The 24919-nt window shown below is 37.5% G+C and overlaps 1 protein-coding gene across 1 annotated transcript; it reads left to right on the forward strand.

The window, feature by feature from the left end:
- The first annotated feature begins 4680 nt into the window (after positions 1-4680).
- Positions 4681-24515, forward strand: LOC100619321 (zinc finger protein 883-like). Its single transcript, XM_016428109.2, has 5 exons — positions 4681-5125; positions 16078-16154; positions 17341-17467; positions 17946-18041; positions 22334-24515. The coding sequence occupies exons 2-5, from the start codon at positions 16122-16124 to the stop codon at positions 23863-23865; spliced, it is 1788 nt and encodes a 595-aa protein (XP_016283595.2). The 5' UTR covers positions 4681-5125; positions 16078-16121; the 3' UTR covers positions 23866-24515.
- Positions 24516-24919: the final 404 nt, after the last annotated feature.

Below are 24919 nucleotides of genomic sequence, written 5' to 3' on the forward strand. Positions count from 1 at the left end.
CATCTATGTGCTTCTTCCATAAGCAAACATTACTAAAAGATATGGTGGAGAGGCCCAGAAACCTCCTTCTAATCCCCCTTCTCTGTTTCACTTAGAATCTGTCTTACAGTGGAAGGAAGGTGCAAAGGAAAATGGGAAAGCCATAGAAGATTGATTAGGTTTATTGATTCCCTTTCATGGACTTCTACAAAACTATAGGAATGTAGGTAAGGGATAGAGTAAATTTCATGGATTAGCTTTAAGAGGAAAAGAGGAGAATTTGGATAAAATAACACCAAAGTCATCCACTGTTTTCCCACTTATCATCAGTTGTCCTGAAATTTTTCTTGTCACTGGACTTTGGTGACTTGGAAGAGAGTGAGGCTGATAATTTCATGCAACTTTGCCTCTTTCAAATCCAATTCAATATGAGTCAAAACATCACCCATATGGTGTCATTGCTTCTCTTTGAAAACAAACAACAACTATTTTCCAGGGATTATGCTAAACTCTTTTCAAATATTTCAAATAATTCTCAAAACAACCCTGAAATAGGTACTATTTATCCCTATTTTTCAGTTGAGAAAATTGAGTCAAACAGAGGTTAAACTATGCCCAAGGGGCTATAAAATTGTATATACCCATACCACTACAGGATCTTATTCCAAAGAGATAATAAAAAAGGGAAAAGGACCTACTTGTGCAGAAATATTTTTAGCTGTTCTTTTTGTAGTGGCCAAGAATTGGAAATTGAGGGGATGTCCATCAATTGGGAATGGCTGAACAAATTGTGGTACATGCTGGTGATGGAATATTATTTGCTATAAGAAATTAAGCAAGATGATTTCAGAAAAAGTTGGAAAGATCTGCATGAACTGATGCAGAGTGAAATAAGCAGAACCAGGACAACTCTGTACACAGTAACAGCAATATTGTATGATGATCAGCTGTGAAAACTTGCTACTCTCAGCAATGCAATGATCTTGGACAATCCTGAAAGACATCATAGGAAATGCTATCCACCTTCAGAGAAAGAATTGTTGGGATCAGATGGATGTAGATCAAAGCATACTATCTTTCACATCAGTGTATTTATGGTGAAATTTTGGAGTTTTGGTTTTGTATGAGTGTACTCTTACCACAATGACCAGTATGGAAGTGTGTTTTACATAATAACATGTATGGCCCAGCTCAAACTGCTTACCATCTTGGAGTGGGGGGAAGGAAGAGAGGGAAGAAGATGGTTTGTGTCTTGTCCTTTTGGAAAATGTATGTTGAAAATTATTATTGCATGTAACTAGGAAAATAAAATCTTTGAATTAAAAAAATTTTTTTAAAGTATAAAATGTTATGATTATATGTTTTAAACATTATTATATTTATTGCCTTCCTTATGTTGAACCAAACTTGCATCCTTGTGGTATAATCCCAACTTGGTTATAAGGTATATTATTTCTGATTTGTTGAAGCCAACTGGCTAATGTTTTGTATTAAAAGTTTATATCAATGTTATTATGTTGGTCCATAGTCTTCTTTCTTTGTTTAATCTCTCCCTGGTTTCAGTATCAAGACCATATTTGTATATAGAAAGACATTAGAAGGGTCCCTTATTTTCATTTTATTGCAAACCTTTAAAGTAGGATTAAAATTAATTGTTCTCTGAAAATTTAATAGAATTCACTTGTAAATACATCTGACACACTGTAAATATAACCCCCCTTAATTTGAGAGATAATTTATGGCTTATTGAATTCCTTTAAAATATTTTTCAGAGTTACCCAAATAGTCTATGTCTTCTTTTGTTAATTTGGTTATTTTATATTTTTAGAAGTAATCATCCATTTTTTTCTACGTTATAATTTTGTTTGGGCAAAAATTTCTAATAATCTCTTTTATTTCCTTATCCATTGTTGTATATTCTCCTTTTTCATTTTTTGATACAATTTGGTTTTCCTTTCTCTTAAATCATATTAGTTGTTTATTTTTCATTAGTTTATTTTCTTCATAAGACAACTCCAATGGCATTTTTGCTTTCAATTTTATTAATATCACCTTTAATTTTCAGAATTTCTTTGTTTCTTATGGAGTTCTAATTTGTCTTTGTTCAATTTTTTAGTTGCATACTCAATTCATTGGTTTGTTCATCTCTTTTGTTGATAAAAGTGTATATGAATACACACACACAGATTTCTCTCCCCCCAATAATCTCTTTAGTTGAATCCCCTAAATTTTGGCATTTTGTCCTTCCTTTTGTGAAATTACTATTGTTTCTATAATTTGTTTTTCAATTGATCAATTCCTTAAAATTGTCATTTAGCCTTTTAAAAATTCTTTCTCTGAGACTTTCCTGAATATAAGTTTTGTTGCATTTTAATCAGTAAATACGTTTGGGATTTCTGCTTTTCTTCTTTTATTTTTGTTGAGGTTTTTATGTCCTAATACATGATCATTTTTTGTGGTGTCATGTACAATTGAGAATTATGTAAATTCCTTTCTATTCCAATTCAGTAATTGCTGGAGATCAATTACTTAAAAACTGTTCAACTTTTAAATTTCTTTCTTATCAGGATATATCATTATTGGGTTGAGTTTTCTATTGTATGTTCTAAGGTGTTAATTCCCTTTGCCATTTTTTTCTTCCTATCTATTCCATTTTATAGCTCTTTTTAAAGTTCTCAATCATATATTTAGTGTTTTCCTCTGTTTTTAAAAATTCCTTTGATTCTGCTTTATTGTTTCTTGATTTCTGATAAAATAATTAGTTTCTAGATGGTTAGTTCTGATCTTTAAAGCCTGCCTGATTTTCCTCTGTCAGTTTTTAGTTATCCTTTTTCAATTGTCCCATTTCTTGCATCACTTTCATTTTTCTTCCCCACTTTTCCTCTGCTTCTCTTAATTGATTTTTGAAGCCTTTTTTTGAGTTCTTTGAGAATTTGTGTCAAATCCATATTTTTCTTTTGGATTTTGCATGTGTTTCCTTTGCTTTCACTGTCCTCTTCTGTGACTGTACCTTGCTCTTTGTCTCCATAAAAATTCTTTAAAGTTAGGTGCTTTTTTGTTGTTTGCTCATTTTTTCCCCATCTGATTATAGATAGGCTCTGTTTTCTGGGAAGTTGGGGTATGCTCTTAAACTTCAGTCCTTGCTTGATGTTACTCTCAGCTTATTTTCTGGGTCTGAGGGCTAAGAGCTCTAAGAGTCCCCTCCTCCCAAGTTTGAGGAACTTCTGCATGGGCTAACCTCTGCATAGTCAGGGATTGTCTGGTACAGAGGATGCTGGTCAAGATTAAGCCCCTCTTTCATGTAACTATGAGATCGCTTTGTTGTTAAGATCTTCCTTGGAGTTCTTTGATAGACCTCCAGGACCTCCTTCCACATTAGGCACTTGTCTGGGATCCTTTTTCCTGCTAGTGATTTCAGCAGTTCCTTCTGTCTCCTGGCTTTCAGGCTTATGGACCTTCCTGGAGCTCCATATGGCTGCTTCCCTATTCCAAGCTTGCCTAAGGTCTTTTTTCTTCCATTGGGCTCAGGGAGGTAGCACTGCATAGACTCTGCCTGGATTTCCCCAGAGCCTATCCTATCTTTGTTTTTTCTATTTCAGGGTCTCTTCAGGAATCTGAAGGGGTATTCTGTGGATGTCTGGGCTGGGTGGAGAGTGCAGGTGATTCTTACTTCTTTTCACTTCAGGGAGTCCTCTCTAGCGGGACACTCATTGCTCTCTCTCCCTTCTCTGAAGCAGTCAACTTTTGGCAGGCACTTGCTCAGCACTCAGCCACTTGTAGATAAATTGCTACAATTGTAGATAAATTGTACTTAGCTAAATTGTAGATTAAAAAGCTACAATTAGGGAAGCCAGGGGATCATGGGATCATTCTCTCTTTCTCTCTCTAACCTTTACTAATAAATAATTATAAATCAATATATTGTCTTCAGAGAATTTTAATCATGACGACTGGGAGATGAGTATGTTATGCTGTGCAGTGGAGTAAGGGGTAATAATGCTGGAAAGTAGAAAGGGACCAAGTTAGAAAGGACCTTAAATGTGAAACAGAAGGGGCAGCAAAGTGGCTCAATGGATAGAATGCCAGGCTGGAGCCGAGGAGGTCCTGGATTAAAATCTCGCCTCAGACTTCCTAGCTGTCTGACCCCCATTGCCTAGCCCTTAGCTCTCTGCTGCCTCAGAGCCAATACACAGTATTGATTCTAAGACGGATAGGTAAAGGTTAAAAAGAAAAAAAAAGATTGAATTATGGAGGGCAACACTGAGATTTTAGAAGCTGGGTAACTGGGGGAAAGGGTTGCCCTGGATGGAAATAGGGAAACAGGAAGACTGTGGGGAGTGTTTTCGACGAAAGGATAACACTTTAGTTTTGGATATGTCGATGGACATTATTGGATGGTGTTTGAGGCTAGGAGCTCTTGCAGATCATGAAGCAAAATAGGACAGATTAAGGGACAAGGAAGTTTTTAAGTATGGAACTCGCATCTTGTTTTTTTTTGTTGTTGTTTGGTTTTGTTTTTAATTAATAACTTTTTCGATGTAACGGATTTCCATAATTGTATGCATTTAAACACGTCACTGCGAGTTTCACCAGCCTTATAAGGGGCTACAGCATAAAAAAAAAAAAGGTGAGAAAGCTCTGGGAGAAGAGGAAGAAGGCTCAGGGACACGGGTGTGACGTAGCTGGAAATGCTGCGAGATCTGGGGAGAAGAGGCTGGACCGCTGGGAGAGCAGCAAGGAGGACAAAGGAAGGTTGGCATGTTTTCCTGAAGCCGCCTTTCCAGCCCACGAAGCGCCCCTCCTCCTTCTCTTGTAGTGTTTCCGACTCCCACTTTGCAGACGGTTGGGGGAAGGAAATGATCTTGAAAAGTAGGAAGGGATAGGGTTGGTGGGGGTGGGGCGGGAAATAGGAGACAGTCTTCCACCTGGGATCAGCGGGGGTGTACTAGGGGAATCTAATTGCAGTTGCGCAGAAACATCCACCACACTACATCTCCCAGAACCCACTGCGTTGTCTTTCCTTGGGATGAGCCTCCGCTACTCAAATCTTTTCGTCGGCAGTGGTTGGAGTTGTGCGCAGGCGCACCTCCGGCCCGGTTCCTGTTTCTACCGCTCCTATGCTGGCTCAGCGTCATGCTGGCGGCAGGTGAGTGTCAGCGTGAGCTGGGGCGTGAGCGGGGCTGGGTCTTTGCCCCGCCCCTCCTCGCCCCGCCCTCGGGCTTGACCTCCAGTCCACCTTCCTCGAGGTCCCCAGACCCGCCGGTTCCTCAGTTTCCTCCCCTGTCCTAGAAACCCGGGGGATAGGGACGAAGTAGTGTGGGGGACGCTATGGTCCCTGCCCCTCCTCCCAACCTCAAAGGAGGGCGGGTCTGCAATGGAGAAGTCCAGAGGGCAGTACATCAGGGCGGGAGTGCTGGAGGTCGGAGGATGAAATGGGGGTGGCCCTGTAGAGGGCACCGGGTGGATGAAGTGGGGACGGATTTGGAGAGCTCCGGGGGGGGCGCTGGGGGGGGTAGTCGCGGTGGGGAAGCTGGGGAAAAGAGGAGAGGGCTGCACGCTTTCGCCCGGTCTGGGCCCTGGACCCCGCCCTCCTGGCCATCCCTCTCAGTCTCCTTTGCTGAGAAGAGCCAGACCGCGGGGTCACCTGGGCGCCGACACAAGCAGCGGTGAGACCTTGGTCAGGTGTAGTTTGTTGGGAGGCTCCGATGAGATAACGGACGGGAAGCACTGTGCAAACTGAAGGCGCCTCCGTCACCGTCATCCGTCTACAGTCCCGAGGCCAACCCTAACCTGCGCTATCAGTTGTTCGCTGTTCCTCCTTTTCTTCTTTTTGGCTTTGGAAGTTGGGCTTTTTGCCATCACGGCTGTGGGGGTGGGTGTTTACACTTTGCGCTTTGATGCTTGAGCATCTTTCCCGAGTTCTCTGGTGTGCAGCCGGATCGCAGCCTTCTGTGCCATGCTGTATCCAAGTAAAATTCATCCCCAGCCTGTTGGCGAGGCTCTGCCGCTCTGCAAGGCTGGCCTCTGGGACCCTGCGTGCAGCTGGGGAGGATTTAGCGGAAGCACTCTAGCCTCAGATGGGTGTGCAGACTGGCGTCCGCACACACTGTGCTTCTCCGATCTAAAAGGGTTTCTCAGTTTGTAATATCGTCCATAAAAGGCTGTTCTAATTGCTCGTTATAGTACTTGTCCAGGAATTCCCGAAGGCTGTACCTCCGGGGCGCAGAGTCCTGGCCCAGCTAGAAGGGCTTTTAGAATGGATTTTGTGACCCGCTGGAAAGGACAAAGGAAGGAAAGACCCAGAAGGTCTGGGCACACAGTCTGCCTCCGAGTGACTTTGGGCAGTCTCCCTGGCTTCTTTTTATCTCTAAAATGAGAAGCTGCCTTGGTTCTGTAATATTATTAGGTCATGTGACTTGTTCACAGTCATTAAGCTTTTATTAAGCACTTATTGTGTGCCATTCACTGCATGGAAGATACAAAAGAAAGGTAAAAATCAATCCCTGGCAGTTCATGTTCACAGGGTCTGGGAATGAGTGTTCTCTTGATGCTCAGATCTGCTTGCTTTCTTCTACTAACTCATTTTCATGGAATGTAAAAGCCTTGAGGACAGTTGCCAGTTTTGCCTTTGAATCCTTAACACACAGATCAGTGCCATGCACCTTCAGAAGGCATTCAGCGAATGTTAAATTAAATTTAATTGAATGTGCCCTATTATAGGTTCCTTGCAAATGTTATTTATTCATACTGTTTTTTTTTTTAAACCCTTACCTTCCTTCTTGGAATCAATACTATGTATTGGTTCTAAGGCAGAGGAATGGTAAGGGCTAGGCAATGGGGGTCAAGTGACTTGCCCAGGGTCACACAGCTAGGAAGCAGCTGATGCTAGATTTCAACCTAGGACCTCCCGTCTCTAGGCCTGGCTCTCAATCCACTGAGCCACCCAGCTGCCCCCTTATTCATGCTTTTTAATCTTTCTTCTTATAGGATTTTCTTGTGACTGTTCTCTTCCACTTTCTCCATTGATTTCCCCACTAAGTTCAGAAATATGAGGATCATACTTTTGACTTCATATCTCCATAACTATCTATTACACCTAGTCTTTCTATACTTAGTTAAATATAAGATAAATTCATTTTATACTAAATGATATAAAAAGAAATTAAATGAAATGATTGCAAGTTAAGCTCTTCAATTCCCCCCTTTCAATATTTTCTGAACAAGACGTAAGGGGGGAAAAGGGTTAATTTTTAAGAGATGTACTTGATTATTTAAGAGTTTGGTCGCCAAGAATTTAATTAATTACAAAGAGATTTTATTTACAATTTATTTACAAAATGTAGAAAGAGTGAAGAAAGAAATCAGAGAGAGGATAAGGTAAGATATCTGTCCTGAACACTAAGTAATTTACTCCCTCTGGGCAGGGAGAATTAGTTTCAGCCAGCCTGGGCAAAGCGGAGGACCTGAGAAGTCTCTTCAGAAAATTCAGCAGTTAAGAGTCAGCTTTTACTCACCAAGTGTCAGGCCAGTCAGCCGATCCTTCTGCCCCTCCTCACCAGCCTCAATTTGAAAGCATGAGGAATTTGCCTCTAGCAGAAGTGGAAGTCCACGTTGAACTACACTCCAAGGACCCCCAAATTCTGTGTTGCTCTCTCTCTTTTAAAGGCATTTTCTCTTGCATCATTTCCCCTAATTCCACATCTACCAATCACAGCTGCTCTGCTCTAGGACTGCCCAGAAGGTAGTGAGTCAATTCTGATTCATTACCCACTATCGCATATGTGGGTCACAGACCTCCCACTTCATGATTAAGTGGGATATTTGCACTTTTGGTGATTAGAACTCAATGGGCAGATCTTCATACTTAACTTTTAAGTACTGTGTTTGCACTTTTTGTTATTGAATCTAAAAATAGGCAGGTCTCCATACTTGACTTTTAAATAGGGTATTTACGCTTATGGGGATTAAAATATAAAAATAGACATGAGTTACAATTTAAATCTTCATAATCAGGGAAGAGCTAAGTACCTTCATTGTTACAATCAGGGGAGAGCCAAATCCAATCTTCACATTGTTCAGAAGTATGCTGATTACAAATTTGATTACAGCTTTTTTACACAGAGGGTAGTCCTCTATGACATTCATGTAATCCATAAGGAGTATTCCCTTACTGAGACAAAGAATACAAGCAAAATAGAATATATAACAATGCTAGGTTACAATATTGAGAGGCCCAAACATTAATTATATTAATGGCTTGATATAATGATGTGCCTGCCTTTTCTGATGCCCAAGATATTGTAGAGAACTTTCATTTTCTGCCAGCTTGAACAGAATGGATCCAAGAAAAAGAATTCAACTTTACCCTAAACTGGAGCCCAAGAGTCTTAATTTTACATAGTTTAAGAGGACAGATTTTGGATAGAACACATATTTTTATTCACTAGAAACTGAATACTCTGTTCTAAAATCATTATGTGAATTAGAATCAAATGGATCACTGTTAAGGCATTAACATTCATGCCAAACAACTTTATCCCTTTCATCTCTATTTACATGAATCAGTATAATAGAAGCCTTTGGTTTTTGACTGACTTTAGGTACATGTACAAAATAAACTAGTTAATTTGGATAGAAACATGCCACAAAAGTTACATCTCAAAACACAAGATTCACAGAATAAATGATTTATCCTGGCTAACAGTTTAGGAGATTTCAGTTTACATTGCAGGACACAACAGACAAATGTACATGATTATCAGTATTACAAAAAATTAATTCAACACTGGTAAGCTTTCTTCTAAATATAGACATGGATGATGTTAGACTTCTTATACAAAGGCAGCAACTACTGCGAGACTGGTAGCAGCTGGGTTAAGTTTGGAAAAGCAGAGCTACTGTTGCTGTAGGTGATCTGAAGTAGGCTTCAGAGGGTCAGGACTCAATACTTTTCTGCCTATATCCTTAAATAGAATGACTTGCATCAATCTGGGAGGGCAAGTGTAGAAAGCAAAAATTTCTTCTAAAAATGTTTAAAGTTATTAGAGCAATATCCTTAACCCTGAGCAGGGTTATAAAAAAGAAAATATGAGTTAAATATACTTTTCATTGTTTCACAAATTGGGGGTCCTTTAACTAATGTAATTTTAGTCCAACCAAGCAGAAAAAGGAATATTACTTTGCAGACGATATTAAGAATTGCTTAGTGATTGCTCTTTTTGTTAGGAGTCACACTAATTTCCCCTTTGTCAACAAAATCTTTCTCAGATGTCCCATGTAATTGTTTGAACTACAAAACCATTTTTTCTCTGATAGAGATTAATCTCTCCTTTTGTAGATTTGCTTCTTTGTTTTCATGTAGCTTCAAGAGATTCTTTAGATTTTCCTACTAAAATCTATTACAAAGTAGATTTTAACATCAATTAATACATATTTTCAAATATATCACACTATCAGAAACTCATAGTATACTTAAATTCAGATACTTTAGGTCTTAACATGTACCATTAGAATTACATTTGACATACAGGATTATTCACCCAATTGCTTTCTCAAAACTTTTCAGTTTCTTTAGGAGGATTAAATACTATTAGAGATCTAACCCTGTAGATGAAAATATAAGCAATAATGTCTTTTGCAAATCAGTTTCTCCAACCCCTAGTTCAATGGTTACACAAATGATTAACTCATAACTAATTTGTACTCCAATTAAAACAAAGCTTGGGTGGGGTGCAGATACACTTAAGTAATTCTCAATTGTATACAGAGAAGAGTTTATACCAAACAGGTTGCCTGTAGTAAAACATATTTGGTTGTTAACTATATTCAGATTTCAAGAACTTCAATTACCAATTCACTTGATTGTTTGGGATATAGAATAAGCTACACATTAGACTCACAACAGTCACATCTTATAATTTGCATTATGCTCTTCTCATCCACTGACCACTTGCTTTGATTATAGAAATTTGCTATAAAAGGAAAAAGCAGGGAAAGAATATTTCAGGTAAGAGAGTTATCAATCAATCATGTAGTAATAATTAAACATCAGAGCCAGAATTGAGAATAATCAAGTGGGAAACATTACTATTCAAAAGGAAATGACAAAATGAGGACACTGAATCAAAAGGATCCTTACCCTCAAATGTAATGAGAATTGTCCCCTTAGTCTCTGTCATATAAAGATCTTCACTTGTGGCAGTTCAAGATCACATTATGCATAAATGGCTTTTCTCTTATGGTGGATTACCACAATGATCCAACTATACCTGAATTCAAAACTCAAAATAATATTAGTTGCACTCCCAAAAGCTTTTACCTCAAATGGCAAATCTCACCAGTCACAGCTTAGAGCTGAAAAATTTAAGTTCTCAATAATCCATTTTCCTTGTCTTGAAATTCCATAACCCAAACAAGCTTTTTGTTTTGCAGGCTGAGAGTACTTTGCCCACTCAAATGATCCTGGTCATTCTTTAGATAAGACCCTGCATCTTATTATGAATAAAAATCAATCTTGGAGACTTTATACTAAATTTATAAGTAGTTATTGTTGAAGAGAAAGAAAGAGAGAAATAAAGTTTCTAGCCTTTCTAACTTAAAGTCCTGGTAGAGGTTGCAAGTTATGTTTCCTGGATTTGGTGGGCCTGTTCCACTACTTGCCGGAGATGGCTTATTTAGATAAACACCAGGAAAGCTTCAAGAAAGCTCCTTTCACAAGCTCCCAAAATGGCATCAGAGAGAGAGAGAGCACCAGCCCACTTCACTGACTGGACTTAAGTTCAGTCTAAACCCTTCAGTCCCTACACATCCCTTGATTATCACCCAACAGGAATCTCTCTTGCAATGCTGGCAAATTAAGACACATGACCCTGAAATACCCTATTAGGTGAGATTTCTGGGATTGGACTGGGTTTAAGGTCCCCTAGATATTTTAATTCACACAATCTCTTAACTCCAGACATTTCCCCTGTGCCTCCTTTCATCTCCTGCTTTTGACTTCCTTGGATTCATTCAAGTCCCAGCTAAAATCCTACCTTCTACAAGAATTCTTTCTAGACCTCCCTTGATTCTGGTGTCTTCTCACAATTGATTACTTCCACTTTATTCTGTCTACATTGTTTGTTCATAACTGTGTTAGGATTCTCTTGGACCTAGAATCCTGATCCTGTCTCCTCATTCTGGGTAGTCTGTGTTTCCTCATTTCTAAGACTGAACTAGCTTTATGGCTGCTTTATCACACTGTTAATATTTATTGAGCTTGTGACCTTCTAAGTTCCTGCTCTTCATCATGATCTTTAGAAACACATCATCTTTCAAGATCACATCAGTTCCTCAGCACTTTCTGGCCCTGGGGCCATCTCAGCATTTCCCACCTAGTTGCAGTCTGGATTTCATCATGCCACCATGTCTTCCCCTAACCTTTTAAGCTTCTTTTTATGTGTTGTATCCTTCATTAGATTATGAGCTCCTTGAGAGCAGGGACTGACTTTTGCTTTTCTTGTATTCCCAGCACTTAGCAAAGGGCCTGATACATTGTAGGCACTTAATAAATATCTACTGACTGACCAGTCCTTTTTGATCTTACTTGCAATCTATTTAGTCATATTTCATTTACCTTGCCCTTGTGAATTGATCCTTCGAACCCACCTGAAACTTTACATTTATTCCTCTTAAATGGTATCTCACATGTAGTCTTATGTTCAAGTCTGTTGAAGTCTTTTTTACAACCTGACTCCTTAATATATGTGCTAGCAATCCCTTCTAGCTTTGTCTTTGATGAATATGCTAAATGGCACATGGATGCTGATGGAGTCATGAGGGTACTCAAATAGAAACCTTCCAGATTGACTTCAATTTCTTGCTTTAGATTCAACCAGTTCGAAAACTACCCAACTTTCATATTAGCTCACCCACATTTCTTCATTTTGTATATAAGGATACATGGAGAAAACTACATCATTCCTTTAACCTAACAGTCTATTAATCTTATACAGAAAATAATTTATTTTGTTGTAATCTGTTTATTAGAGCTCTATTGATGCCTTTTGTTTTTTATACCAGTTATTTCTATTCCCTATTTTTCCATCCTCACCAAAAATCCTCTCGTTCACAGTTTAGCAAAATTGAATGAACAATTATTGTGCCATATAACATAGGCATCATTCTGATTCACTTTCTCTCCCTTCTCTTCTTAGACAGAAAGGTATTTCTTTTTCATTCTAACAAGGTCCAACAATGGTCATCCTATTGAGGCCTGGATTAACTGCCTTTTAGAGTTGTTTTTGTTTATATTAATTATGTCATTGTGCACATTCTCATTCTCCTTTCTTCATTGTGTTTCAGTTCATGAGTCTTCTGTTGTTAAAACCAAATAGAAACACAACTTTATTAATTTATCATCATTTGCTAGGAGGATTTTTGACTGGTATGGATTCCCCCTGTCAGTTAAGAATTCCAACTTAACAAGAAATCTGAAGGTTTATATTTTTCTAAAGAGCTTATAAGAATTCACTAATTGTCTAAAATAGTTGCAACTTGAGTGGAGTGGTTATTTAGTAGAAAGGGAAAATAAAGCAAAGATATTTAAATCGTATTATATCAGTAATATAAGGTCTCTTCAAGGTCTCTCAGATGAGCTCAAAACATCGAAGATCACAGGAAGCAAACAATTGCAAAATTATTAAAATAAGAAGCCAATATAGCAAACTCAATTTAATAAACATTTATTAAGTACCACCTCTGTGCTGGGCACTGTGCTGAGCTTTGAGTGTACAAATAAGAAAATGATAGTGCCTCAAGGAGCTTACAATATAATGGGGAATCCAAGATAACTGCAAAGGACTCATGATGAAAATTCTGTTCTCAGCCAAAGAAGGAACTGTTGGAATCTGAGGCAGATTAAAGAATGCCATCTTCCACTTTATTTCCTTCATGGGATTTTTATTGTATATATTATATGTATTTTTGTCATGCCATTAGCAATATGGAAATATTTTCCATGAATATTGCATGCAATATATTGCATGAAAGTACAGGTATAACCTATACCAGACTATTTACCTCCTCAGGGAAGGTGGGGAAGGTAGGGAGAGAGAAAATCTGAATCAGAAAACAATTGTCAAAAATGGTTTCTACATGTAACTGAAAAAACCAGTAACAATCTAATGGGGGAAGACAACGCACGAAAGAAAGCTGGAGAGGTGTTAGGGGTGGGAATATGATGCTTGTCAAAGTCAAAACCAAGCAGAGCTGCTGATTGGAAAAGAATTACCTGGAAAGTACTGATCCAAGCCCTTTATAAAAGAAGGCTTTGGGGGATTTTATTGTTCTACCCTCTAGCTTTCCAATTAGTAATGCTAATGTATCAGAACTGAATATATATTCTAGTTCATTGGCATGTAGGCAGTCACTCTTAATCTGGTAGCTAGTAGTTTAATGGTCCTTAATACTATTAGAGATGGCCTCTCTAGGATAGACTTTCCTATGGTTCAAATGATACTTTTTATATTACTTGTGCTTGAAACTTTATTACATTTCTCTGAGTTTTGTATGCTCATTATTTCTTATGGTTCAGTAATAGTCCCTTATATTCAAATGCCATAGTTTTTTCAGCTATTCCCCAACAGATGAACATCAACTTTGTTTCCAGTGTTTTGCTGCCACAAAATGTCCTGCTCTGAATATTTTGGCATACATCTTGAATTCTTTCCTGTCTTTAACTGCCTTGGAGTATCTATCTAATATGAGAATTCCTGAGCTAAAGGATTTGAACAGTTTAATAACATACCTCACATACTTCCAAGTTATTTTCTAGAAGAGTTGGACTAATTCACAGATTCCCTAGTAGTATTATGATGTCCCTACCTTCTTACTACAGTCTTTCTAACATTTGTTTATTAGTTCCTTCAGTTCATGTGATAAGCAATAGTAAGTGCTTACTATATAAGAGGTGGTTAGGGTGTAAAGGTAACACTATGTTACAACAATAATTAGCTCATTTTAAGCATGAGGAGAAGCAATATAATGGCTCCTAAGGTCCACATGATGTGCCCTGTCCCCCCTTTCAGCTTTAGGAAGTTTATTTTGGACACAGCATTATAAGTTCAGCATCAGTAACTCCAAGCCCCCCAGTTAGGAAAATTCCTATGTTTAAGCAGAGGTTCTGCTCTCTAAATAACTTTGCATTTATATCTGTCTCTGATTAATCTTTGGCATCTTTGTGGTTTGGAAAAATTCAGTTTATTGGAAACATTTGAGTAATGAAACAACCAAATTATATAAGAACTGACATTTTCTTGGGATTTTCCTACTCCTGTGTTGGTGAAGGCATGGCACACATGGCACAAAAGGGGTTGCCCCATTCCGCCTTTCCATAGTGTCTGAGGACATTTTTCATATGTCCCATCCCTCTGAATGGGAACATTTCCTTCCTCCACTGTCTGGGGGAATGTGGGGTGAGGGGAAGTTCACAGGCAGTTTGAAGTTGCAGTTTGGCCACACGAGCTCAAAAAGGTTTGCCAATGCTGTCTTAGCCCGAGGTACTGTGTTCTGAGATAGTTCCTTCATTTTATATTTATATGAATTCTTTGTGGTAGTGACCAAATGTTTCATACAGCAGCTTTGATTGAATAAAGGAGGTGTACCTGTCCCATTTTGGAAAGCAATTTGGAATTATACAAATAAAATGATTAAAATATCTATACTGTTTAAATTAGAGACTCTGTTATTGACCCCCAAGGAAGCCACATAAAGAAGAAATTCCTACTCTATTCCAAAATATTTATAACAGCACTTCTTATTATAGCTAAGAATTGAAAGCAAGGTAGATAGATACCCATCAATTGGAGAATGACTAAATAAATTGTAGCACATGAATTCAGTAGAATATTAATTACTGTGCTCTAAGATTATGATGTATACGATGAATACAGAGAAGCATGGAGAGATCTCTGTGAACTGATGCAAAAGGAAGTAGAGCCAAGAAAACAATATCCACAGTAATTTCAACAATGTAAATGTAAAGAAGAAATACATACTTAAAAATAAAAAGCAAATGTAGCAAAATTATAGAGATCATGCATGACTCAAATGAAGAGATATGAGAAGATACCACCCAACCCACCCCTTCATTGAGGTAGGATATCAAGAGCTGTTACACAGTGCACATGTATTTGAACTTCTTTAGTATATTGATTAGTTGAACTGATTTTTTTTACTCTCTGAAAAATACCATTTGCCATATGGGTTGACTTTTCGGGCATAAGGGGAGGGTAAGGGATATTTGAGATAAGTATGGTGATAAAAGAAACAGAAAATACCACCAACAGAGCATTGATTGCTCACCTTTCTACAACTCCTTCAAGTTTGATGATTTCTATTTCTTGGTATCTTAGCTAATTCATTGGAGTGAGGTATTGAAGCAGAATTCTTTTAATGTGAATTTCATTTTCTATTAGTGATTTGGATTGTGTTGTCATGTGGGCATTTGTAGTTTAGGATTCTTTCAAAAACTGACATACCTTTTGGTTAGTTTTCCATTGTCAATGACTATTGGTGTTATGTAGTTATGTCAATTCTCTGAATATTTTGGAAATCATACTTTCCTCAGAGATATTTTGGACTTTTAAAGATTATGTGTAGAAGCTCAGTAATCACTACTGCTTTTTCTTTCAGGATCATTATTTTTTCAAATATTTCAGCAAATTGATTCCTCATATTGGATGTCAAGGACAAAAATGGAAACTTTTTTTTTTTCAAATCAGTGAAGGAAAATTTGAGATATAAAGACCTTGGGTCAGCAAGTAGCACAGAGTGGGAAATTGCGTTGACAACCTATAGTTCCTAATTTCTCTCTTTGGAACCTTTAGAACTTATTAGGGACAGAAAGAGAGTTTTGGCCTCCAATACTAATATTCATCACCCTTCTGATTCTACAAAAAGGGGGGTTTGTTCATGGGTTGATTGGACTTCTTCCTCTGTAAAGAACCAAAGTGCTTATGTACAGATTGTGTGCAGATATCCCATCTTACTGAGTTAAGGCACTGCATGGCAGTGTTAGTCTCCCATTTAACTTCTTTCTCTTCCTCATGTTCTATCAAGGCTCTGGCTTTCCCTAAGAAGAGAGAGTTGAGGTTAAGGAGAAAATGACTTCTGGGTTCCTCAGAGCTGGGTTTTTGGTGAGTTATTATTTTCTCTTTCTCCTATGATTCTATTTCATTTCTAAACGTGTGTATGTATTTCTTCCATCATACTCCCATCTTCTTGGCTCCAGTAAATGTAATTCAGGAATTTGAGTACTAGTTGTTCCCTCTTGGAAGCCCCTCTTTGTTTTGTGGGTGTTGTAGTTTCTAGAGTTCACAGATGTTTGAAGGTCAAAGATGTCTCAGGTCTCAGATGATTAAGTCCTCTAATGTGATGCAAGATATATCTGAGGTACACTTTAGTATATCATCTACACTAGTGTAGCATTCTTTTTTTTTTAAGTTAAATTTTATTTTTTCAATTATCAAGCATTTCTGTTTCTTCTTCTCACCCCTACCCCTCCCTCCAAAGAGAAAAAAAAAAACAAAACCCGTGTAACAATTAGATCTCCAGAGTTATAATTGATCATGCAATAGCCTTCTAATTGTTCTCCCTGTCTCAAGTGCCTCTCCATTCCAGACCATTTTCTTAAAGTATAAATCTAGCCATGTTTCTCTCCTCCTTACTCTATACCCTCCCCAGCCATCTCAGTAAACTACTGTGACTCTTACTTCCAGGATCAAGGGTAAAGTCCTTTTTGGTGAATTTAAAGTACTTCACAACCTAGATTTCCCTACCATCTCTTCTCTTCCCTACCATCCCACTCACTGGCCCCACTTTGCACGTGAGTGTCATGCCTTAATGCATGACAGCAAGGAATAAGAATAAGGCATTGGGTTTAGTCATTCATTGTGGATGCTTGAGATCAGATACTGCTAGACCCCAGTACTTCTCACTTTTTTTCCCCCATTTTCCCCCCATGAGATTCTTGACCCTTTTCTTCTTTCAGATGATTTTTTCCGGTTATATAAAGTAACTGTTTGGTAGCATGGAAAGTAGCATAATTTTGAAGGGTAAAGTACACGTTTTGCTTAGGATTCAGTGTGAGAAATTATTTGTAGCTTTGCTTTGAACAGTTAAATAAAATTATTCATGATGTTCAAAGTACAGTGTGAGGTGAGGGAGGTGGCAAGCAGATCTTCAAGAACTATTCATATGGAATACTCCAAACTCTTTATGTTGTGAGAACTATTCCCTCTCTGTTTTACCAAGTCGTGCTTTCCTCATGTTAAATGTTACCAGTGGGACCTGGGTGAACAGGAATGTGTTCTGATCCTTCAGAAATCCCTGACGTTCCAGGATGTGGCTGTGGACTTCACCCAGGAGGAATGGAGGTTGTTGGATCCAGCTCAGAAGGACATGTACAGGGATGTGATGCTGGAGAACTATGAGAACTTTGTTTCCCTGGGTGAGGATGGCTTCTTTCTCCTGAATCATCTGGCCACTGGGAGGTTTTTGCATCCTCATTTTCTAAAGGAAGGCCTGAAATGTTTTGATGAATTTTGACTTGGTATACAGGTTTGTTCTCATGAATGTATGCGTCATGGAAAGATTCCCAAATCCCAAGCCACAACTTTACTGTGGTGTTTCTGAGGCTACAATTTGGTTAGTGTTTGTTCATTCAGGTCAAGTGAGTGTCATGCCTTAATCCACTGAAGTCTTATTGTAGCTATATGAGGAAAGATATGAAAAGCTTCCATCCTCTTAGCAGGGAAAATTTTAAGAATACTGTTTTTCCTTTGAGTTTAAATGAAACCATTCCATTCCCTGATCCTTCATAAATCCTTCCAAGAGTGGCCACTATTCTCCAAAGAAAAGAAGTTGAGGTTGAATTCTGAGACATTTTTCTTCCGTCGGCACTTTTCCAACTATTTCCTCATATTTAGGACTTCCAGATTCCAAAGCAGATGTGATCTCCCAGTTGGAAAGAAGAGAAAGACCAGGGTTACCAGAGGGAGAAGTCCCAAGAAGCCCTTCCTTAGGTGAGTGGGGAAACTCTACCCCCCCCAATCAAAAAACTCAAATGGGTGGGGTATGATGATGGCAAACAATGCCTCAGCTAATGACTAAGAATGTATTTTTAACTTTTTCAGTTGGCAAAAGCCTGTCCTTTTGCTTCCCTCCCAGTTGAAATTGAATAAATATGTATCATCTCTCTATAGTAGAATGAAAACACTTTATCCTTGTTTATTCCTTATCATTGCTTGTTCATTATGTTTCTCTTCAGTCTTGTGTTTGAACTTTAAAGTTTCTATGTAGCTCTGATCTTTTCATCAGAAACATTTAGAAATCCTCTATTTCATTAAAGCTCCATTTCCTTTTTCCCCATAGGATGATGTTTAGTTTTGCTAGTTAAGTTATTGTTGGTTACAAGTCTCTACACGTTGCCTTCTGGAACATTGTGTTCATTAACCTAGTCAGTAAACATTTATTAAATGCTGACTGTGTGCCAGGCATTGTGCTAAGACCTGGGGATACAAAGAGAAGCAAAAGACTTTTTTCTCCTTTCAGCCTTGTCAGTTCCTTATTCAGTCATTCAAATCTGATTCAGGTTGATTCAAACTATCCATCTTCTTTTCTTTACTCCCTAGTTTAGACCCTTGTCACCACTTACCTGGAACGGAAGCCAAAGCCTTCTTAGTTTGTTTTTCTTCTTCCTTTCCTCCAAAAGATGCAACAACAATCTTCTTCAGGTACAAGTCCCCAGGTACAGGTTAGTTGTTTCTAACATTGTTACTTCCACACTCAGATGCCTCCAGGCATTTCCTGTTCCTTCCAGGATAAAACACAAAATTCTAGCCTGGCATTTAGAGTCTTCCTGCAACCTGGCTTTGACCTATTTTCTAGTCTTAGTATTTTCTGTCCCTTCACACATGCTTCATTCCAGCTAAATGGCATAGACATACCTCATTGGATCTTACAGGCACATTTATAGACCTGATTCTCTAAACTTCCGCCTCCTCGTCTCTGCCTCCAGGACTCATTTCCCTCCAAGATTTAGAAGTGTGTTACATTTGTGACTCTTTCCTGGAGACTTCCTGGTTATTAATGTTCTTACTATTCTCAAATTATCTTGTGCTTATTAATTTTTTTTAATGTTCTATCTCTGGCACATAGTTGGAGCTTAATAAATTGATTAGTTGATTGATTGATCCCCAGGGGTTCAGGACTTAGAATTTCTTTCCTGAATTTGTAATGCCAGAAATTTGTGCAATCTGCAATTAGACAACTGAGGCAGAGATCTGAACCCATAATTATTTATTAGAAGGACTTGGCTGCCTCCAACAAATAGGATCCTAGACCTTCCTCATAGTCTGTGGCCCCTACTTCTTTCAGAGGATAGCTTTTGTACCCTTTATGGCCCACCCCAGGTTTCATGTGCCTTGACAGTCATTGGTAGATTCTAAACTCTTGATAATTTCCCTAAGTCACATTGTTTCAAAACATCAGGATGGGCACATGGCCACCAGCCCATCTACATCCCATCCTCACGGCAACTAGTCTGTCTACACCCCATCCTCATGGCATCACTCCAGCAGCAGACCCTGGGCAGATATAGCCGAGTGAGCTTGCTAGGGCTTTGTCCAGATTCTTGTTCAGGCCCCCCCCCCCCCACATGGGAAGTGACCCAGGGAGGGGGGCTCTTCAGTGAAGCTTGCGACATCTCTATCATTCAGTGCCTAAATGTTCAGGCTTAGTGCTAACAAGTTATGAAGTTTAACATAAGTTTAACATGAGAGGAAAGAACCTATCCAACTATAACTTACATCTAAATACTACTAATTATATTATGCATTAAGATTAGTTGATTATCCTTAAAAGAAATCTCTATTGCACACATTGGTTGCACAAATATCTAATTGATTATTCTTAAAGGAAATATAACATTAAATTGGATAATACTGATAAAATCATTGATCTAGGATGGGCAAGGATTTATTAAAATAGGGTAGGATTCAAATTACTTCTCACAATTCCTCAGCCATTTCTGGTATTGGTGCTATCTGTGGTACCCAACTTTATATATATATATATATATATATATATATATATATATATATATATATATATATATATATATAAGTAGTTTTCTTCTTTACCTTCCCCTTTGAGTTTAAAGCCCTTTTAATCAGATTTCCAAGTTTTCAGGAGAATATATGCTTAACATGCCTTCTTGAGTGTACACAGTTCCTGGCCAAGATCCAATCATTATTTTGTTCGGACCAGAGACACAAACCATTTCTCAGAAATCATCTTCTTAACCAAATATTCAGTTCCCTAAATCTTGTTTGCCTTGGGACCCATGCCTTCTATTGACATCACTGATGAAAAGAAAGCCTGTTGCTTTGTACTTCATGACCTATAATAATACTTTCTAATTTCTTTTGGAAATATCATTTGTCCCCAGATGGCTTAGTCAGAATTGGGTAGTGATTGGTTCTTTCTTAGCTGTTAGCCAGATATGTGTCCTCCCTATTGTTATATCAGTAGAGAGCCCCCTTTATACCCTTTAGAAAAGACTTCCCCTCAGTACCACCTGTCTCTTTTCCCCAAGTCTGTGAATTCCCATCAGAGGCTGTGAACCCTCAGGTTATTTGAAGTGTAGGGATCTGTTTCATTATTATATAGATGACAACTTCTAGTGATCCAGTGAATAGAGTGCTGGGTCTGGAATGAGCACATCTTGAGTTCCTCAGACTCTTTTCTAGCTGGGTGACCCTGGGCAAGCCCCTTAACCTCTTTTTGCTTCAGTTTCTTCAACTGTGAAATGGAGAATTATGCCTTGTGTAATTACATTATTTTTAGTAGCCACAATGTACTACTGATTCTTCTTAAAAATTAAATAATAAAAATAAAATAAATACAAAACAAATAAAAATGAGTTAAAAATTTTAGTGTTATCTTTTGTTTTTTAACATTCCTCCAAAAATTTCCTCAGTATCTCTACCCTTCTCAGAGATCCATCTCAAAGAACAAATATTTTCAGACAAAAAAGAAAAAAAGAGAAAAAATTCCTAAAAACAAATTAATATTCCCAAAGTCTTAAAAATGTGCGGTGTGCCACATGAACAGACTTCCCATTACTGCAAAAGTGTAGAGTAGGATGTCTTTTCAGATTTCTTCTTTGAAGCAATGTTAGTTCTTTGTAATTTTACAACACTCACTTTTGATTTTTTTTAGTTCTGTTTACACTGTTGTAGTCTTTGTACATATTGCCACTTAGTTCATTCTGCATCAGTTCATGCTGATCTTTGAATTCCTCTCTGAATTTATCACATTCAATCATTTCTTGGGGCAATGATTCCATCACGTTTATGTACCACAATTTGTTTATCTGTTTCCCAGTTGACGAACATTTATGTTGTTTCCTCTTCTTTGTTAGTGTAAAAAGTGCTGTTGGGGATCTCAAATATTTTTGGGTAATCATCAGAATTGATGAATACTTTTATGCTATTAACCAAGTTATTGATAAAATTGTTGAACAGGTCAAATATAGGTTTTTAAGGCTAGAATGTAATTTGGATAAATAAAATCTTTTATTCAATACTTTGTTAGGGATGTTGTTCAACTAGTTCCAAAGAAAAGTAAACTATCATACCAAACAAACCACATTTCTTAGTCTTATGGGGAAAGATTTCTTTAAATAGTTCTACAAATGGATTGCTGAAAACTAGATACTATATATCTATATCCCTCATTTACCTATCCATATGGCTTATTAATAAAGGAAATAAACTGTGGTTTGCCTGACTTATTCCTATTGAATCAATACTAGTGTTATAAATCAAAATTAATCTTGGAGACTTTATCCTAAATTTATATTTATTAGTAAAGAGAGAGAAAGAAAGAAATAAGGTTTCTAGCCTTTCTAACTTAAGTGGGATCAGATCCTGGATTCCAACCCAGTGTGGTCCCCTCCATTCCCTACCACTTGTCAGAGATGGCAAGATGAGAGCAAGTCTGATTTCTGTGATGCCTTCTCACCATCATGTCAAGCTTATGCCTGTGTCAAGTTGTCAGACACCTGATTCTGATTCCTATAGTGAGTCTTTCCAGGATGGAGGTCCCCTAGATATTCAATTTATACCTAGGTTTTAAGGATTGATACTTTTCTAAATATTTACAAGCTTTATGTTTAAAAAATTGTAGTTTGATTTTTGCCAGGGATTGATGAAATAGACTGATTCTAGTGCCTTATTTAATGAGATTGCCTTTCAGGACAGAGGGAATTAAGTTAACATTTAATACTGATACTTTCCCTCCCCCCTGACAGATTTTCTTCATGAACATAATACATTTGGAAGGAAGTGCAGCTCGAGTTCAATCCTTATTCCACAGCAGAGAGTTTCTGTTGGAAAAGATCTCCATAATTATGATACACTTGGAAAAAGTTTCAAGAAATTTTCAGATCTAATTAAACATAATAAAAAAATTTCCTTACGGGAGAAACTTTGGAAGTGTAATAAATCCAAGAAGACTCATTTTGACAGAATATACACTCAGGAAAAATACCCTAAACATGAAAAATTTAGCAAACCCTTCAGGAGCAATTCATGCTTTACTGTACCTCAAAGAATTAATGAGAAAGAGAAACCATATGAGTGTAATGAATGTGGAAAAGCCTTCAGCAATAATCAAAATCTATCTCGACATCAAAGAATTCATACAGGAGAAAAACCATTTGAATGTAGTGAATGTAGAAAAACTTTCAGTAGTAACCAATGCCTAATTGAACATCAAACTATTCATACTGGAGAGAAACCCTATAAATGTAATGAATGCGAGAAAGCTTTTAGCTGTAAGGGGAACCTTTATGTACATAAAAGAATTCACAGTGGGGAGAAACCATACATCTGTAGTGAATGTGGGAAAGCATTCAATCAGCAGGGTCACCTTAAAATACATAAGGTAATTCATACTGGAAAAAAGCCCTTTGAATGTAATGTATGTAGAAAGGCTTTCAGCAATAAACAATACCTAGGCCAACATCGAAAAATTCATACTGGAGAGACCCCCTATAAATGTAACGAATGTGGGAAAACCTTCTGCCACAATTCACATCTTACTAGACATAAGATAATTCATACTCGAGAAAAGCCATTTGAATGTAATGAATGTGGAAAAGGCTTCAGACAGAGCTCATCCCTTATGCAGCATCAACGAATTCATACTGGAGAGAAACCTTACATATGTAATGAATGTGGGAAAGCCTTCAGGCAGAAGGGACATCTTGAGACGCATAATGTGATTCATACAGGTGAGAAACCCTTTGAATGTCATGAATGTGGAAAAGCCTTCAGCAGTAATAATTATCTGTTTCAACATCAAAGAATTCATACTGGAGAGAAGCCCTATAAATGTAATGAATGTGGGAAAGCCTTCTGTACTAATTCACGTCTTAAAGCACATAAGGTAATTCATCCTGGAGAGAGACCCTTTGAATGTGATGAATGTGGGAAAGGCTTTAGATTCAGCTCAGCTCTCATACAACATAAGAGAAGTCATACCGGAGAGAAACCTTTTAAATGTAATGAATGTGGGAAAGGCTTCAAGCAGAGTGCATACCTTATGCAACATGAAAGAATTCATACTGGAGAGAAGCCCTATGAATGTAATGAATGTGGGAAAGCATTTAGCAGGAAGGGAAATCTTAATACACATAAGAGAATTCATACTGGAGTGAAACCATATTCATGTAATGAATGTGGGAAAGCCTTCAGGCATAAGGGGAACCTTAATACACATAAAAAAATGTATACTGAAGAGAAAAACTTTGAATGTAATGAAGGTAGAAAAGACAGTTAGAGGTCAAACTTGACTGCATGTAAAAAAGTTCAAAGTATGTAGAAATCCTTTACATATAAAGAAGTTGAAAAAAACCATCTTGTGAAACTCAACCTTTAAGAAAAATGAAATCCATACTGAGCAGAATCTTCAAGATTAATAAATGTGGGAAAGCCTTCAGCTGGAAGGGAAACTTAAAGCACATTAGAAAACATTCTTGAGAAAAAACTTTATTCTAAGGATATGGAAAAGTTTTCATGTGGTGTGGAAATCTTAGGTAACACAATGCCATCCAGGAAAAAAAATACTTTTAATAAAAGAAATATGTAAGAAGCTTCATGAGAAGGCAAAACTCACTACATAGCATAGCTTTCATACTGATTGCATTTTGACAATTATGGGCAAACTTTCAAACAGTAGAAACCTTAAGGACTATAAAGTTTTCATATTGAAGAGAAACCCTTTGAATATAATGAATATGGAAAAGACTTTAGGATGAGGCAAACCTTTACTAACAATAAAAATATCCTCAAATGTAAAGAATTAAAAAATGTGTCTAGAAATGTCTTCAGCAAGAAGAGAAAGGAATCACAGAATATCATATGATAATTTATACTGGCCAGAATTTCCATAAATGTAATGAAATAGTAAATAAATGTATTTCAAACTCATCAGAGACTTTGTCTTGGAAGTTGACTGAACAAGATAGACTAATAGCAGGAAAGTTTTATAGAATATCCCAGAATTTCAGTTTTAGAGTTCGGAGCCTCCAAAGCCATCCAATTCAACATCATTTGAAAAAGAATCCCCTTTATTACATACAGCCCTTTGAGATCAAATAGATTAAGTTAAATCCCTCCTTACCATAATAGTCCTTTGAGTCCAATATGCCCAGTTCCTTAAACTCATTCTCATATGAAATAAATTGTAGACTCTTGTTGCCATCCTTGTTTCTCTCCCCTAGGCACTATCTGACTCATCAATATCCTTTCTAAAATATGCCCAGAAATGGACATAGTATTTAAGATGTGTTCTGACCTGGGCACAATATAACAAGTGTATGACTTCCTTTATA

This window comes from Monodelphis domestica, chromosome 1 (genome assembly GCF_027887165.1).
Source record: "Monodelphis domestica isolate mMonDom1 chromosome 1, mMonDom1.pri, whole genome shotgun sequence".
NCBI lineage: Eukaryota > Metazoa > Chordata > Mammalia > Didelphimorphia > Didelphidae > Monodelphis > Monodelphis domestica.

Bases quoted from the DNA above. Each gene is read 5' to 3' on its own strand.
- LOC100619321 (XM_016428109.2), top strand. From the start codon at position 16,122: ATGACTTCTGGGTTCCTCAGAGCTGGGTTTTTG. The intron at 16,155-17,340 runs GTGAGTTATTAT...CTGATCCTTCAG, and splicing joins TCCTCAGAGCTGGGTTTTTG to AAATCCCTGACGTTCCAGGA. The intron at 18,042-22,333 runs GTGAGTGGGGAA...CCCCCCTGACAG, and splicing joins CCCAAGAAGCCCTTCCTTAG to ATTTTCTTCATGAACATAAT.